General features: G+C 37.7%; 1 protein-coding gene across 12 annotated transcripts in view; it reads left to right on the top strand.

Annotated features, from left to right (window-relative positions):
• The window catches only part of Mipol1 (mirror-image polydactyly 1), a 299368-nt gene that overhangs the window by 186190 nt on the left and 94484 nt on the right, over positions 1 to 18694 (top strand). For all 12 annotated transcript variants that reach the window (XM_076550615.1, XM_042260588.2, XM_016007364.3 and 9 more), the window contains one exon: positions 7578 to 7672. In XM_076550615.1, coding sequence (XP_076406730.1) covers positions 7578 to 7672 — 95 coding nt within the window. The remainder of the gene's footprint in view (positions 1 to 7577; positions 7673 to 18694) is intronic.

The following is an 18694-nucleotide window of genomic DNA, read 5'->3' as shown; positions in this document are numbered from 1 at the left end:
ATATCTATCAGCCAATGAGTGAATAAATAAAAAGTGGTAAATATACATAATGGAATACTACTCCGTCATATGTTCCTGTGATCTCTGAAGACATGGATGGAAGTAGAGTGGGCTAATGTTAAGTGAATTAAAACAACCTAGATGCCCCTCAACTGGACAAAGAAGAATGGATAAAGAAAATGTGGTACATATACACAATGGAGTACTACTCAGCAGAGAAAAACAATGACATCATGAAATTTTCAGACAAATGGATAGAACTAGAAAATATCATCCTGAATGAGGTAACCCAGACTCAGAAGGACAAACATGGTATGTACTCACTCATAAGTGGATGCTAGATGTAAATCAAAGGATTACCAGACTACAACCTACAGCTCCAGAGAAGCTAGCTAACAAGGAGGACCCTAAGAGGGACACATGAATTGCTCTGGGAAAAGGAAAGAATTAGATGAGATCTCCATGAGTAAACTGGGAATGAGAGGGGGCAATAGAGGTAGGGGATGGGGAATGAGAACATAAGGGAATGAGATGGTCGAGCTGGAACAGGGATGGAGTGGAAGAAATACCTTGAAATGAAAAAGATACCTTGATAGAGGGAGACATCATGGGGATAGGGAGAAACCTGGTGCTGGGGAAGTTCCCAGGAATCCACAAAGATGACCCCAGCTTAGACTACTAGCAATAGTGGAGAGGGTGACTGAACTGACCTACCCCAGTAATCAAATCAGTGAGTACCCTAACTGTCATCATAGAGCCTTCATCCAGTAACCGACGGCAACAGATGCAGTGATCCACAGCCAAGCACCAAACGGAGCTCCAGGAGTCCAGTTGAAGAGTGAGAAGAGGGATTGTATGAGCAAGGGGCATCAAGATCATGATGGGGAAACCTACAGAGACAACCAAACCCAACTAATGGGAACTCATGAACTTTAGACCAACAGCTGAGGAGCCTCCATGGGACTAGACTAGGCCCTCTGCATCAGTGAGACAGTTGTGTAGCTTGATTTGCATAAAGGGCCTCCCTGGCAATAGGATCACAATCCATCTCTGGTGCATGAGCTGCCTTTTTGGAGCCCACTACCTATGGTGGGACACCTTGCACAGCCTTGATGCAGGGGGAGGGGCTTGGACCTGCCTCTGCTGAATGCACCAGGCTGTGCTGACTCCCTGTGGGAGGCCATACCTTGTTGGAGGAGGGAATGGGGGATGATTTGGGGGGATGGGGAATAGGCTAGAGAGGCAGGAGGAGGGAAGAGAGGGGGATCTGTGGTTGGTATGTAAAATGAATAAAAAAGTTCCTTAAGAATAAAAAAAATCACAAATGCCTTATAATTTTGTTCAAGTATTCCACTTTCTTTATGTACGCTTATGTCATATAATTTATTATCATTAAGATCATATTTTAATTATTTTATTTTTGAGATTATAATAATATCATTTCCACCTTTCTTCCTTCCAAACGCTCCCATATAGCCCTCCTTACTCTCTTTCAAATTCATGGCCTCTTTTTCATTATTTGTTGTTATATGCATTTATGTATATGCATATGCATTCCTAAAGATACCGTGATAACCTGCTCAGTCTGTATAACACTACTTGTGTGTATTTTTCAGAGCTGACCGTTGGGTGTTGATAACCAGTTGGTGCGGGCTTCCCTGTGTCAGACCACCTCCCACTCTCCGAACTCCTTAATTGCCTGTAGTTGTTGCTGCGGGGTTGAGGCCTCTTGGGCTTTTCCTGGTCCCTTTTGGCATGCCCATGGCTGTCCCCTTGTTCAGTTCACATATGGACAGTCATGTTGGGGAGACTATGTGTATCGCTTCTGACATATCTAGGAGACAGTCTCACAGAAAACTCCCTGGTCCTCTGGTTCTTTTCCTCTTTTCGGCCCTTCTTCCACAATGTTCCCTGAGTGTTAGTTTCAGGAGTGCCTTTGTAGATATATGTGGTGATGTTTTATTTGTATGTTAATAAACAAAGCTTGCCTGGAGACCAGAGATCATAGTCAGCCATAAACACAAGTCAGGCGGTAGTAGCGCACGCCCTTAATCTGATCACATGGCAGGCAGAGTCTCTGTGTGTTCAAGGGCACAGCCAAGCGTGGTGACCATGCCTTTAATCCCAGTACCAACCATAGAGACCTGGAGGTGTGTGTGGACAGGCAGTGACGAGGAAGTGAGGTGGCTGGGCTTAGAGCCAATGAGAAGGCAGAACAGGAAGGCAATAAAGGCTCGGGTTAAACAGGAAGACACTTTCCTGGGAAGCTATGGTGAGGTGGTGAGCTAAGGTTAGTTGGTGGCTATTGCTCTGATCTCTATGGTATGCACCTCTGTATTTGGCTCTGTGTTTCTTATTTAATAAGACTGTCTAGAAATTCATCTACAGATTTATTTATGGGCTTGATCTCCACAACTATGCATTTAAACACCTGATTTTTAAAGCACCAAATTTTGCCTAGTGTTTAGAGCATAGTGGTTAAGAGGAGTAGGAGACTTTGGAACCCAGAGTACTGTTGTTTGAATCTAAGATGGTCTTTTAATAAAAAAAAAAAAAAAAAAAAAAAAAAAAAAGGCTGAAAGATCGGAGAAGCAGAGCAGGCCACAGCCACCACCTATTACCTCACCAATTCCTCAGCCTGAAAAAGCCTCAGCCGATAGGCCTCTAGCCAAATGAGCTTCTTCAGCCGAAAAGGCTTCTAGTTCCTGTTTCTTCAGGCCTTATATGCCTTTCTCTGCCCAGCCATTTAAGGCATGTGTACTTCCCAAGTACTAGGATTAAAGGTATATGCCACCACTGTCTGGCTCTGTTTCTAATCTAGTGGCTGGCTCTGTCCTCTTATCCTCTGGCAAGCTTTATTGGGGTACACAATAATCACCACAGAGTACTGAATTCAAATTCTTGTTCCACCACTTAGTAGCCAGCTGACATTCTGTAAGTTACATAGCAATCTTCTCATTTGTGAAATGGAAATAGAAGCTACCATTATGGTGCATTATAAGAAATAAGTAAATGACTTCATAGAACATTGTTTGCTGTGCAGTATTTTCATTTTGTTGTGGGTATGTATAAAATTATAACATTATGATGATTTGGAAAACTTGGATTTCTTTCTATATCCTTTTTCTTGTTACTAAAGTATCCACACAGTTAATAATGCTATTCTCTCTTATTTTCCTCCCTTCCAAAATAATAGAAATAACATTTATCCCTTCAACAAAAGCATTCAATTTCCTACCATGTCAAATTCAATAACATCTTATACTTTAAGTCTTTTATAAACTTTATAATATTGAGTCCTGTGCACTGCACAGAATCTGTATAGCCAAGAAAGGGGATAGAGCAAAATGTGCCTGAGAAAGCAAGGCTGTCTTTTTCTTCTTTAAATTTCTTAATATATTGCACATAATTAATAAATGGTGTGTATGTATGATCTTGGTCCACAATGGTTTTCTTGGTAGAGATACTTCAGATAATAAGAAAACTCAAACAGCTTCACAGAGACGTATCAACTTTTGGTCTGAGTCAAAAGATGTTAAGCTTATAAAGCAGAGTGATGCTGAAAATTTATTTTCTTCATCTGTTTAGTGGATATTTACTACCTACTCAACACCTAACTCACCAAGTTCGTGATTTGACTTTTTTTCCTACTATTTATTCAATGATAGATCATTAAAGCATTTTCTATGTGCTGGCTACTAGTTTATGTATTTCATTTGGTTTTATTATATTTTATTAGTATTAGCACCTTGAGGTGAAAAAAGTGGAATATTAGGTTGCCTAATGAGACAGCTTGCAAGTAGGGAGCCAGGATGCCTCCCAGGTCCCTGGTTCCTACCATGGGAACCTTGCCAGGCTGTGCTTCTAGCATACTTCTCTCTAGATTTTCTACCTCAGTTCTATGAATTGTGCTTCCAGCTCAAGAATCAACTTCAGTTATTAATACTATAGTTTCTGTTTCTACCACAATTGCCTATTTTCTCTCTGATGTTGGATCACCTCATAGATCATTGAACAGTACATATATTATTCTCTTTACATGAAGGACTGACTCAATTGTCTCCATTTTGGTAAATCAAAAGGCATGACATGAGGGTAAAATATAACCACTAAAAATGCTCTAAAGAGCATTACACAATGTAGTGAGCAAACAAATTCTGTATCTAAAAGGGAGAGAAAGAGAGAGAGAGAGATGTAAATGAAGTCTCAGTTTTATCATTTTGATAAAGGTTTTTAATTTTTAGGGTATTTTTTGCCAGCATTTTAGTTACATGTTATCTACTAAGTTTTTAATCTGCTTGCAAGTTTGAGAGCTCAAATCCTAGCTGACTGTAGTCATTGCTTGACCAGTCATCTAGACTCATCTTCAAAGACACACAAGGAGATGTCTTGAGATATTTTCATAGTTATAACAGAGTTCAGCATATTTATGGTTATTCTGTAAAAATGATTATTTTAAAAATTAACATACTCTTAAATTATGTCATATTAAAATGTGGTCTTGTAATGTAAAATAAACAATGCTTTATGAATATTTGTATTCTAGTTTCAGCCTTCTTTTTAATTAGCTGTGAAACCTTGGACAAGTTCCAAATGTTTGCAATAGCAACAATTTCCTTATCATGAAAACAGAGGACTGTGTTACCTCTAAGATGCTTCCCAAATCTGCATCCTGACTCAATTTAATTTGTACATCATACTCCTTTATTTAGTAGATATCATGAAGACAATCAACTGCCTCTGCTCTGTCATGAAAAGAGGTTTGCATTAATGATCTTGGTGATACCAAAGGAAGGCTGAACTATTTCAGACTATAACTATTAAAAACACATTGAAACCAAACATAAAAAGATTTTAAAGTAAGATAAAGATTGTTATCCACAATAGCAACAGTAAATATTGTTCAGTTCTGTGAACAGTATAATCCTGCCTTTGTCTACCATTCTAAATTGCTAGAAAAGACTTACTAAAACAGTGTATTTCCTTTCTAATATAGTAAATGGCTGTCCTATTTCAACCACAGCACCCAAAATAGGTATATACATTAGCACTAGGTTACCAGTCTTTATTATTATGTCAGGTATTATAAAGGGACACAATGTGGAAAATGCATTATGATGAATCTGGTTGTCAGTAATTCTGTTACCTAATGATGATTTGATTCATTGTCTCCCCTGGAAATAAGGGAGATTATCCTATAGATAGTTTGAAAGGATAGACTGCATAGTGTCTTCCAACACTTGGCACCATCTCATCCCATAACAGGAATTCAACAGCTAACGTCCTTCTAAGATTGTTTCAGTGAAATCACCAAGTGTTGTGATTTCTTCACAGAATATATAAATATACACACCATAGGACCCAGAAATTCTGCTTCTAGGCAGTTACTCAAGAGAAATGACATATACACAGATATTTAGAGCAGTTGTATTAATGACTTCTAAAACGAAAGTAAAACATCAATCAATTGGTGAATAGATAGTCACATCATGGTTCTCAGTGTAGCATTGTTCACTGATTATAAAGGAATGAACTACTGGAACATGCAATAATGTAGATTAATCTCAAAGTATATTAAGTAAAATAAGCTAGAATTAATGGCTATATGTCTTTTATATAATCTAAGAAGGCAAAGATATAGGGACAGAGGCTAAGTATAAAAGGAGGCTAGTGACCGCATTGGTGTGCAATGAGACATTTGGAGGTAATGGGAATGCTTCATATCTTGAGTGTGATGCTGGTCACATGACCACATATATTGGTCAGAGTTTACAAAAGTGACCAGATGTGGTGGCTCATGCCTGTAGTGGCAGCATGGAAAAACTGAAGAGAAGATCGCCTCAAGTTCAAGACATGGGCTGCGCTATGTGTTACAGAACAACCTTACCAAGAGTTCTTACTCTGCCTCATAAAAACACGTTTAATATGATTGAAATCATTGAGTTTAACTTTCCGGAAATTATAACTCAATAAGCCTAATTGCTAAAATCTGTGTGTATTCTTACTTGATGTCATATATATGTTTCACTTTCATGAAATTTGACCTAAAAATAAGACTATAAGTAGAAAAGGTACAAAAATATAAATGGTAAGACATATATATAAGGATATAAAGAAAAACAAAAATTTTTAAACATAGAAATGAGTTTATTTTGAATGTTTTTTTCCTAGTTTGCAGGGATATCTCCCCTATAGTTATGGAATACATAAGGCTAAAACAACCATTCAAACTTCTTACATTTAATTACAGAATAAATCTGTTAGAATTCTTTAGCCCAGATAGAAAACAAACTAATATCTTGTTCCTAAGCTTATATGCAAATATCCAGACTGCTGCATGCTTTTATAATTTTCCATTATTAAAATAGAAAAGTTACATTATCCAGTGTTCATTTTCATTACACTAATTAATTTTCTCATAATTGTGTTTTTATTATTTTTCTTATTTACTGCATTCTTATGCAAGAAACTAATTCCACTGAATCATATGCATTCAACAAAATGCTAAAACTCCAGAATTTAAATTACTTTTATTATTGACAGTGTAGTTTTCAAGGTTTGAAACAATTGCATGTTCACTGTCAAAGACTATTTAAACTGAGACATAGTATTTGCATGCAAATTGAACTTTGAATAAATAATACTAAAACTTGACTTACTAATACCTTATTTTTAAAGTAATGTTAAACTCTTTTTAACATTTCTTAAAACTTGTGGAAATGATGGTGGGAACATGGAAAATTATTTTAAAATTACAACTTTGAACCCTACCAAAATAAAAATACAGATAACAATTCACTGAAAAAAGCTAGGAGAAAATACCTTAAAAGTTTATGCCACAAAATACTCATAAATCTATAAGATATAGAAAAGTTTACCTTGTTCCAAACATTGCACAAGATATACATACATGAAAACGCCACTGATCCTGCTAAGATGTATGATGATGATGGTTTATCAGTTAGAATAAACTCAATTTAATATTTTGTAGACTTAGTTGCCTATATGTTAAGATAATATCCTTGAGCAAAGTATATCTAGCTATAAAAGCTGCCATCAATCTACTTTTCAGGGAAAAATTTTCCCTTGCAGAAAAGGAATTGAAAAGGTTAACTTATATCTGTAAGAATCAGGTCATAGTTTTGTGTATCAAAGATGGCTTGACAAAATACTTAGAATTTTCTGAGTTTTACTGTTAATAAAGTTAAAAGAAAATCGAGTGAGATCAGGCATTGGAGTCACATTAAATTTGTATCTGAAATGCCCATTGTGCTTATCTCTACTCTAGACGCTTCTCTGAACCCATGTTCCACATTCTCAATTCTGTGTATAAAGTTAAACATTGCAGAAGGGCATATCTGATAATACAGATAAAATAAGATTGAAGCTTAGTAACTAGCCAAGTTAATACATTTACTAAAGTTTGTCTTTAGTATATGGATTACCCATATGTTTCTACTATTTTTGTGGAGAACTGTGATTGCTAAAAATATGGCTAGAATTTTAAACTAACAAAGGACTTAACTCATATTCACACTTCATCCTGTGTTTTAACATGCCAAAACTAATATTTGCAGGCAAAATTACTGTCGATGCAGCAAGCCAGAGAAACTGCAGTTGAACAGTACAAAAGGCTGGAAGAAGAAATACAGACATTACGAGTTTACTACAGGTAAAACGTTTTATACTTCAGTTCAAGTAAATATTGTTTGAGAAACTCCTGTACCTGACACTGTAGTTGTGGCTGAAGAAACTCCTCAATTAGATTAAACTCTGGGGATTTAAAGCATTTTATAGCATTTAAATTACCTAGAATATTTATTTTTTACCTTTCATTCCTACATTTGGTAACATTTCAGTTTATACTATTAAATTTACATAACTCATTAAATAATCAGTTGTCTAAGTAAAGCCTGGTTAGTTGAAGTATTTGCTCATCTAAATGCCACCTCTAAAATTATGTGTGTGCATATATATGGGTATGTGTGTGTGCATGTGTGTAAATAGATATATAAGTAGGTAGACATGTATGTATGTATACAAAATGTATGTTTGTAACATGAGCTTTCACTTTTTATGATATGCTATGAGAAATTTCTATGGAAATGTCACTAAAAATGCTTAACAAAATTATTTCATTTCTATTCTAGAACTAGTTATAAATAAAGCATACTATATTTTAAGGATAAATAATTGTTTTATGATACTTTGTTTCAGGTTTCTGTTGGGTGTATGAGAGAAATATTTTGAGTTAAATGTAAAATACTGTATTTTCATGATGGACAGTGGTAAAAGAAATTGTTTGATGTATAATGTCCTGTTTAATTCTTGACTGCTAAGTCTAAAGTTACCTTAAGTCTGAAGTGTGAAAAGCCATTGAGGCTCTGGGTTAAACTTTAATTGGATTTTTCTCAGACTAACATTGTTAAATGACTAAAATATAATTAAATCAAAATAAATTTTAATTAATTGCTATTATAAAAATATTGCATCATGATATATATGCTTTATTATTAATGTATGAAGTAGCAGCAAACCTAGCAGTGCCTGTATTAATAACTGCAACTTCTAATTAATAATGTTCATGGGTGCTACCTGGGTATCATTGCAAGTGCTAGGGAATAAAACACCAGTCATTTTTGACAGCACAGATGTCTCAAGCATTGTGTTTGTTACCTGCATTGACAGTTCATGTAAACAAAATTCTAATATCTTCCCAGGGGGAAAAAAAAACCCTGCTTTGAGGAAGTGTCAATGACATCTGCATTAGCTGGTTATTTTTGTGTTTGAACTGTATTCCTCCCCCTAAAATTAGGCTGAACTTCCATAACTTCTTAATGTGAGCGTATTTGAAATGTGGTCATTACGGAGGGAAACTAGTCAAAATGTGGTCATTTGGATGAGCCTTAATCCACTATGACAGGCGTTTTTATAGGAAAGAGGAAACTTTTATACTGAGTCAGGTAGACACTGAGGAAATACATCGTGAAGATACACAGGCAGAGGACAGCCATGTAACAGAAATGATGCAAAAGATTGCCACCAAAATGCAAACACTTTGTCTGGGGAGATGAACAGTTGGCACAGAGAGGATAGACCACCTGACATGTGGTTTCAGTCTTCTTGTGTCTATAATCGTCCGGTTTATAGTACTTTTTTTCAGCAGCCACAGAAAAGTACCACATCTGTAAGATGCCACATGTGTGGGGGCGGTTAATTTGCTTCTCCACTTGTAGTCAGTGTCTAGGGAGAGTATACGGACAGGTAGACAAACCCTAATGGTTAAAATAAATAAATAAATAAATAAAAAACCTTGCTATCCCATTTTTTTGTTGTTTGAATAGCAAAATGAATATTACAGTGTTTGTATGGGTTTTGTACTTTCTTAACTGTAGCTATCATTGGAATCAATTTATCTAGTCAATAATAAGCCCTGGTTTAGTTTCTAGTACCCACAATGAACAACTTAAAATGGCCTATAACTCCAGTTCCAAACACTGTGACATCCTCTTCTGAGCTCCCAGGTCACCGGCACAACTGTACAAATGCATCATTGCAGGCACACACACAGACACACAGACAGACAAAAAGTAAAAAGGACTTGATCAGCGTTTAAAAGAACCATCTTAGACTCTACCAAGTCTAAGAGTCATGTAAGCTCTTCTAAACAGAGTTAACAGTTACTACCTTAAAGACACACCCTAACTGTCATGATAGAACGCTCATCCAGTGACTGATGGAAGCAGATGCACAGATCCACGGCCAAGCCCCAGGCGGAGCTCAGGAGTCCAATTGGTGAGAGAGAGGAGGGACTGTATGAGCAAGAGATATTGAGACCATGCTTGGAAAAAGTACAGGGACAAATAGCCAAACTAGTGGAAACACATGAACTATGAACCAATAGCTGAGGAGCCCCCATGGAACTGGATCAGGCCCTCTGGATAAGTGAGACAGTTGATTAGCTTGAACTATTTAGGAGGCCCCCAGGCCTGTCCTTAGCGCATGAACTGGCTTTTTGGAACCTAGGGCCTATGCTGGGACACTTTGCTCAGCCTGGGTGAAGGGAGGAGGGGACTGGACCTGCCTCTACTGACTACCAGGCTGAGCTGAATCCCCAGGGGAGTCCTTGCCCTGGAGGAGATGGAAATCGGGGGTGGATTAGGGGGGAGGGCAGGGTGGGGTGGGAGAAGGGAGGACAGAGGAATCTGTGGCTGATATGTAAAATTAAATTAATTATAAATTTTTTTTAAAGATACCTAAAAAATAGACAAATTCATATAAATAGAAGTTAGGATGTGACTTCTAAAAGTATCACTATGCTAGGAGGAAAAAGGTGTCAAATGAGAAGCAACTGGGAAGCCAGAAAATACTGAGACTTCAGACTCAAGAGTGAAGATCTCTATGATGTCTTCTGTTTACTTCATGTGCCAGTGCTACAGCCAGCCCCTGAACAATCCATCAAAATAGCTCAGTCTGTGGGTGCCAGGAGAACACAAGAACAGTGGCCTCTCCACACCAATGACATATCGTGGAAGGCTTCTGGCAATGCCAGGATGCCCAATGGAAGTGCTAACAACTTTGTCCTGCTTGGTGAAGTTGCCTCCATGGGAACACTGAAGTATCCAGAGAGCCTCTGCAGACATGTTAGGCATTTTCTCTGTACAAAAAGATATGGACCACCTGCTGACTGATGAGTATATAAACAGTATGTTAAAACATCTGGATGCCCAACTCACTGTTCCAGAATAGATAATTCAGACTGTCTAGAGACCACATTATCATAGGTTATGAGGGAAAGGCTCTACAGAAGGAACTGCAAGGGAACTACAGGATCTAGAACTGCAGTAGATGAGGCTAGCCCAGAAGATAGAGGATATGAACACAGACTGTGAGAGCAGCAATAGATCTCAAGGTAGCCCAGAGACTGTACATTATACCTTCTGGATAGAGAGCACTAAAAGTGTAGAATATTGATGTTGCAACAGCTGGAACTGAGTGAGCATCTGGGAGCATGGCGATTTACCTGTGGTGCACGCAGGTCCAGCTAGAACAGGTGAAGAGTAAACAGCTGCACAAATGTCTGCTGGGCATTCTCAGTAACTTCATATCAGCTCTGCCTGGGGAAAGGCTGCTTCTCACCCAGTACAGCATGAGAGGACTGCAGTTCCCAAGCTATCAAGTTATTGCCTAAGGAAACCATTTCTACCTTTAGTCTTTGACTGTGGTCATACTGAACTGTCATTGCTCTGTGATGTTTGATTGATAGCAGATTGGACCATGTGTTCTGTAAGGCCAGTCTAGAGAATGTCCTATGTGAGCTATGATTTCTGTCTGGAATTAGTAAGTTTATTACACATATAGCGATCAAAAGTAAAGGGATAAATAGTAAGCATCATTGAAGCAGCAGGTAGTAGCAACATATTATCAAATCGGAATTTACCACATTCAGCAGTGATGACTGGGGTAGCCTGGCTGAGAGAGCAATCAGACTGGGGGCCTCCAAACACCCAGCAGAAATATTGGGCAAACTGAGGCAGTCAGCTGGACCTCACAGTTGAGATTTGTCTCCATGAATGAGCTTCTCACAGCTGAGCTGCTGTCTTTGCCTTCCCACTTCAGATACTTCTATATAGGAGATAAGCAGCAGTAACATTTTTGGAAGTGAGTCACCTTCCAGCTGTTCCCAAGGACAGTACTCGTGGGCTGCTTTGCCGATTCTGTTTCTTCCCTCCTACAGAGTTAGCAGCCCAGCCTGTCCCAGAAAAGAGTATGTGGAGGACATTTGGGGAGATACTTGGAATAACATGCCAGGGTCTAGGACAGGAGGGCCCTTCTCACTCTCAGAGTCTGCTTTCAGCAAGTTTAAACAGCACATGACAGTGTTCCCATGTGCTGTGCCTTTTCCCATGTACCATGATGCCTTTTCTGAACTGCACACAGCAGTTCACGAAAAAGACTGAGAAGGGGGTCATTTTGAAGAAGTCTGACCTCCTCAGGGCACCACTGAATGGACTTTTTCTCAAAAACAGCATCAGATTATAAAACAAAAGTGTACATGCTTGTCATTCAAAACATGGTGGTTACACAAGCATTAGTATATTTGAATGGTTGCCTAAGAGGATTTGGATTTTATCTCCAGACTATCACATGTGTGCACACACACACACACACACACACACACACACACACACACACACACACAGTACCATGCACACATATAAAGTATTGTCCAAAACAAAGCAACACACTTTTGTCTCCCTTCCTTCTTTACTTCACCTCTGCCCTGATATGGAGTGACAAAATTAAAGTACAAAACAGTACGGTTCCTGCCACTCCTGCCTAGGAAGAGACGAAGGGTGTGGAGCACAGAGCCTGACACTGTGGCGAAGAAGGAAGGACTCCTGATTCTTTACGGAAAAAATCTTCAATGACTAGTGTCGTTCAGGGGAAGAAGATACTCAGTGTTTGTGATCTAGTGTAGGCCCTTTCTCCTCATCTCGAAGGAACTATTATGAAATCTCTACATTTCCCTCAGGAAGTAAGTGAAATCAGAATATGGTTGATCCGAGGCTAGAGGGGGCTGGAGAATTGGAAATCATATACTAGTAAGGAAAGTGGTGCAACATTGTGTATTCCTTACTGCCAATGAATCAAACACTTCAAAACTGTTAAGATTGTGACTTTGTTATTTTAACATAATTTAAAAAATTGTACAGAGAATTTTCTGCAAGGATATTCAGACACTTATTCTAAATGACATAAGGGCAACATTCCTGAGCTGTACACGTTTAAAAAGAAGAAATTCCTTAAAACAGCCAAGTTTAAATTTTCTGGACTATTGAAGTCTGATTTTATTTCATTAATTTAACTTAATTAAATCTGAATTAATTAATTTTAATTTTATTTAAGGAAAGTGAGTAATATTTCTTACACACTTAAATAGATGGTGCTAACAAGTCCATATGTGAAATGCAGCTGATTCATAAGGAATCCGACTTCTCAAAGCTTCTTATGTTACAGAAGAAAAGGAAAAGTTCCATTCTCGTGGGATAAAGCTTATACTAGTCCTGTACTTTCCAGAGAGATGCATAGCCAGATAGATCTCATAAATTATTAATTGTGCCTAGCCAGGCTTAAAGAAAAATACCTCTTCAGCTGTTCAGATAAATTTACATTTACACAGACAAATATATATTGTGTATGAATATATATATATATATATATATTCATTATATATATATATATATTCATTATATATATATATATTCATTATATATATATATATATATTCATTTCAAAGGAAATTTTTGACATTTGGGAAAACGTGTTACAAAACTTTAGAGCCAGGGTACTTGGCTAGATCCAGAAGTCAGAATGCAGCTCAGGAGTGTGTGCCACAAAAGCCCGCTTCTGCTTCTAACTCTGCACAGCAACACTGGAGAAAAGAACAGCCATTAGTTTTAGTGCAGGTAAAAATTGTTTATGACCTTTATTATCCTTTGTTCCTACTTTTACCAAATAGTGACACTCACTTCTTGAAGGTTTTTTTTTTTTTTTTCCTTAAAATCATTTGCTTTGTTTAGGTTCAGAGGAGAGTTTCTGGAACTATAAGCATGACTTTTATTTGTATAGAAATCTATTTTTGAGATTTTTATTTGGAGATTTAGAACATTTAAATGCTGGGAAGACTGGCCCTGCTTCCCTTTGGCAGAGACAAAGGTAGGGGCCAGTGAGGACGCTAAACTTGCCAGTGGATCTGGTAGCTCTTCCACTAAAGCCAGGAGCTGCCAAAGAGGGAAGATCTGAAAATAAAGATACCATGTGTGTAGTATTTGAACCTAGTTATTGCTGTGCAAATCCTCCATCTGTTTCCAACAGTATGGTTAGTATGAGTCTAAACATTTCATCGGGGAAGAATCTTAAACTTGCAGGGATTGGACCTGTGCTCAGTAATGATGTTCCTGTCGTGAACCTGCAGCGCAGCATTCCTCAGCTTAAGAGCCATCATAGTAATAAGAGCCTCTTAGATTCAGGGAAGGCAGGCCTAAGTTTCGGTGCTTACAGATGTTATAGTGCTTCTCTCTATTCCTCTTCAGTTAAAGGAAGGAAAAATAAAGCATCTAGACATGAATTGGGTCCTCTTGTTTGTCACCAGGAAACTAGGATTTCAGAAGCTTATTTATCGTACCTGTTTTTCAGCATGGCATGTTCATCTTGCTTCTGTCCATATCTCCTGGTGACTCCACCCTCCTTCTTCCCTGCAGTGTCTTTTTGTCTGTAACTCCCAGTCAGCTCTTTATTAACCAAGAAGAGTAATACATATTCACAGTGTACAAAAAGGTTGTTCTGCAGCATTTCTTCCTTTTTTGTCTAATTAATAAGTAATATTTTAACTGTAACATAGTAAATCTATATATAACAAAAACACTGATCAATATGAGCTACAGTTACAATATTGAGTTCATTTGTATTTGGCAAATTTAGAGAAAATACTCTATTATCTCTCTTATCTTTGTGAGTTTGAAGTTTTGTACCTAATTTACCTTTTATCATAACTAAAGAAAACTTTAAGTCTAGTTGTTTCATCTTTAACTCCATCAAAGACCCCAGAAGGGTGTAATGTTACTTAATGACAGGGACATCTGGGTGTCTGTACAGTTACCCAAAGTTCTTCTGTAATGTGGGGACAACCATATTTGGCCTATAGGCATAGTATATTTGACAGACATTTTTGAGAAGTAGAGTTTTTTGAAGGACTGTCCTACCTTGTCTTGGCAAAGTTTGGCAGTCACTTTCTTTTGTGTCCTGCTGATCCACAGTATACTGTCAGCAATTGAGGCAAGGGCAGTTTCTTTGCCCAAATGGCTAGATTTTGCCATAAAGAAAGCAAGCTCCATTCAGAGGTTCTTTGATGCTCATATCTTTTTTTTTTTTTTTAAGCAAATTGGTACTGCCAGGAGGAGATGTGTCTCACTATCAACAAAAGCCTTATGTTATTAAAACATTTTAAGTGCCATATTCTGTAGTTCTTTGGAGTATTTAAAGATCACCTATCTTCTAAATATAGCTGTTTAACTTTGAAAATATGCATAATATGACTACAATTTTGTTTATTATAGATGACTACAAACCTGTATTTCTTAATTATACATTCCATCTTTAAATGAGTTATATAAGTACAACATCCAAACAAGGGTAGAAACATACATACAGTATAACAAAAATAACTTTAAATTTGTATCAATAAACTAAAATCCATACCAATGTAAACTAGTTTGAAATTAATAATTGCTTTTAAGATTAAATTATATTCAACAATCTACCCTTTTTTCCTATCATTCCTATGTCCCCTATTTTCTTTTCAGAAAGAGATTCCAGAATCTAACCTCATTTGAATGGTATTTTCTTGACCATGACCAGTAACAACTTTCAACCACCCCCCTAAACAAAGACAAACATTCATAATCCATCTTTTGGGAATATGGTCATTGTTTTCTCTAGACTGTTTCCTGTTGTTTATGGGTGCTGGAACATTTGGATAAATCTTAAGGAAATCAGGGTAATGGTTAAGTCATGGCTGGAGTAGTTTGTAAGGCTAGGCTATCTCGGCAAGCAGTCTTGAAGCTGTTTTGGATGCAAAACTCTGAGGAAACTGCAATAGAGGTACTCTGGGATTTTGGATCACCTGGGGCATCCATTTTTATTGGTGTCTGGTCCCCTTGCTCTGAAAATACGTAAACTTTTAAAGGTTTATATCTGCATACATATCTGCATTAATACAAGTATAGACTGTGTGTTGTACACAAGTTAGCCAAAGATGATTTTTTTTTTGTTTTATGTTTGAGCAGGCAAAATATATGTCATGTGTTTTGTCATTTTTCTAGGTTTATTTCTTTATGTCTGTAGTCAGGATTTTCAAGGGGTCATCCTGAATCAAAACCTGATCATTTCCAACCTTGGATGAATCCACAGGCTTTCATTTTCTTTGGGAACAAAAGTATAACCTTTTTCCCAAAGCAACACATCTTTTGACTTCCCTTTTGAAGTCAAGATTTTTTAAAATATACAGGTTGGGTTAATCCAGCAGCCTCCATAATCCAATGTGTCTTAGCAGCTATTGCTCATTCATTAGCAATCAAAAAATTTAAAGACAACACAATAACATATGGGATCCAGATTCCCTGTGTATTTTCCATCTTTACATGGCATTTTTATATTACTTTACTCCTTTTTTTAAAGACTTTATTATTGTTAAGCAATATTTTTATTCTGTGACTGTATAGATCTTTCTCCTTTCCTTCTCAAACCTAATGTATATTTTTAAACACACTGTAACCTGTTTACAGGTTTCTTCCATCTGGATCTGTCTTTACTGAATATCTGTATTTTCTCTGATCATGTGAGATAAATCTTAAACTGCTATGTCAGCCGTAGGTGTGGCTCAGCTTAGTGCATAGCACTAGCACATTGTGGCTAATGGCTAGCTCCATCCCTCAGGTTCCTGGGAGACACATCACTTTACTGTGGCTGGCATGAGAGTGTGAGACTAGGAAGCCATGTTTGGCTCTGCTTTTGTGTATTTGGAACCTTTTCTTAAACTTTCTCAGGTTTTATGTGGAAATATGTTGCCCAACAGTGGGTGCCATATGTAAGCAGAGTTTTTCATAGGCACTGCTAGCCAGATCCCAAATAACCACACAGAGACTTATTAATATAAATGCTCAGCTGATAGCTTAGGTTGTCACTAACTAGCTCTTACATCTTAAATTAACCCATATTTCTTATCTATGCTTTACCACATGGCAGTCCCCTGTTGCTAGAGTTTTCCGGCCTTGCCCACAGTCAGGACAAATCTCTGTCACCCGCCAGTCCCACAGCCGCTCAGACCCAACCAAGTAAACACAGAGACTTATATTGCTTACAAACTGTATGGCCGTGGCAGACTTCTTGCTAACTGTTCTTTTATCTTAAATTAACCCATTTCCATAAATTTATACCTTGCCACGTGGCTGGTGGCCCACCGGCATCTTCACATGCTGCTGGTCAGTGGCGGCGGCTGCAGTCAGTCCTTCTGCCTTCCTGTCCTTTTATTTCTCCTCTCTGTTAGTCCCGCCTATCCTTCCTGCCTAGCCACAGCCGATCAGGTTTTATTTATTGATCAATCAGAACAACTTGACATACAGACCATCCCCCAGCACAGCCAAGTGCAGACCATCTCAAACACCTGCACTCAGGCCCATGGTCCTAATCATCCTCTATACGGACCTGCTGGGTAACGCCACAAAGAACCCAAGAAGGGCTCCCACAGGACATACAGAACATCCCACAGCAGTCCCCCCCCCTTTTTTTTTCAGCTCAGTGTGTTCATCTTGCCTCTCTTCATCTCCTTGTTTCCCACTCTCTGTTTTTGTCAACACGTCTTGCCTAACCTCTACCTGCCCAGCTATTGGCCAGTCAGCTCTTTATTAACCAATGAGAGTAATACATATTCACAATGTACAAGAAGATTGTTCCATAGTAACCAGAGGTTGCCATTGACGAATATGATTTCTCACATCCTAGCAATCATTAATTGCCAATAGCTCCTTGGGGAGGGGCAGAGCCCTTGGAGATGCTTCCCTTCCATAATGAAATGTTGATGGACCCAGCCTTGTGCATGTAGCCACTGTTGCTATGGGTTCATAAGTACAAGAGCCATTCACATCTAGAAGACAACTTTTCACAGCATGCTTCTCCAGCCACTGACTTTTACATCCTTTCTACTCCATCTTCTTCAATGTTCTATCTTCTCAGAGAGGGAAAGATATATTCCTTTTTAGGGATGAGCACCCAAAAGTTACAGATTCTAATGGCTTTCGCCAGATAGAAGTAGCTACTTGCAGTGGGCAATGGTTAATTTATATATATTTTTTAATTTAAATATCTGTCTTGCTAGATCTCATCCTGCAATCCCAGCCATGTTTTCATTCTACCATGGATGGCATGAGAAATTTCCTGTTCAAGTATTTCTTGTTACTTTTCCATTGCCTTCACTCCTTGTTCCCTTCTATATTGTTGAAACATTCTTTTCAACCTCTGGCTCAGCCATCAGTAGTATTTAGCAATAGTATATTATATACACAGTAAGTCCTACACTATTTTACCTAACATACATGAATTTCTAGAGATTTCATAAACTCTGCTTTTGATTTAAGTTTTCATTTTTTTAAATTATTTTTTGAGATTATCATATAATTTTTTGAGATTTTATTTATTTTATCTGTATATGTCTTTGCCTGAATGTATGTCTGTACAAAGTGCCCATGGAGGTCAGAAGAGGGAGTTAGATCCCCTGGCACTCAAGTTGCAGACAGTTTTGAGACACCATGGGTGCTGGGAATTGAACACAGGTCCTCTAGAAGACGAGGCAATGCTCTTAACTATTGACCCATCTCTCCAGAAATTTTCTTTTTGACAGTGACATTGCATTTGTTTTACTGACATGCTGCCTACCATGTAATAGATATTTTAAAAAAAAAATGTGTTATATGGAATTGACTACTAAATGCACTCTTAAAATGAATTGTTTACAATATGCTTCATGGGTACAACAAATGCTTTCCCAGTGTGATATTTTCCCTATGTCATCTCTTTATTCTGGAATAATTCTTCCACTTATCACATTCTCATTGAGCCTTCACTATACAGTTATTTT

This window comes from Peromyscus maniculatus, chromosome 14 (genome assembly GCF_049852395.1).
Source record: "Peromyscus maniculatus bairdii isolate BWxNUB_F1_BW_parent chromosome 14, HU_Pman_BW_mat_3.1, whole genome shotgun sequence".
In the NCBI taxonomy this organism is placed as follows: Eukaryota; Metazoa; Chordata; class Mammalia; order Rodentia; family Cricetidae; genus Peromyscus; species Peromyscus maniculatus.
The sequence above is the reverse complement of the archived record's forward strand: the minus strand, read 5'-3'. Positions and strand labels throughout refer to the sequence as shown.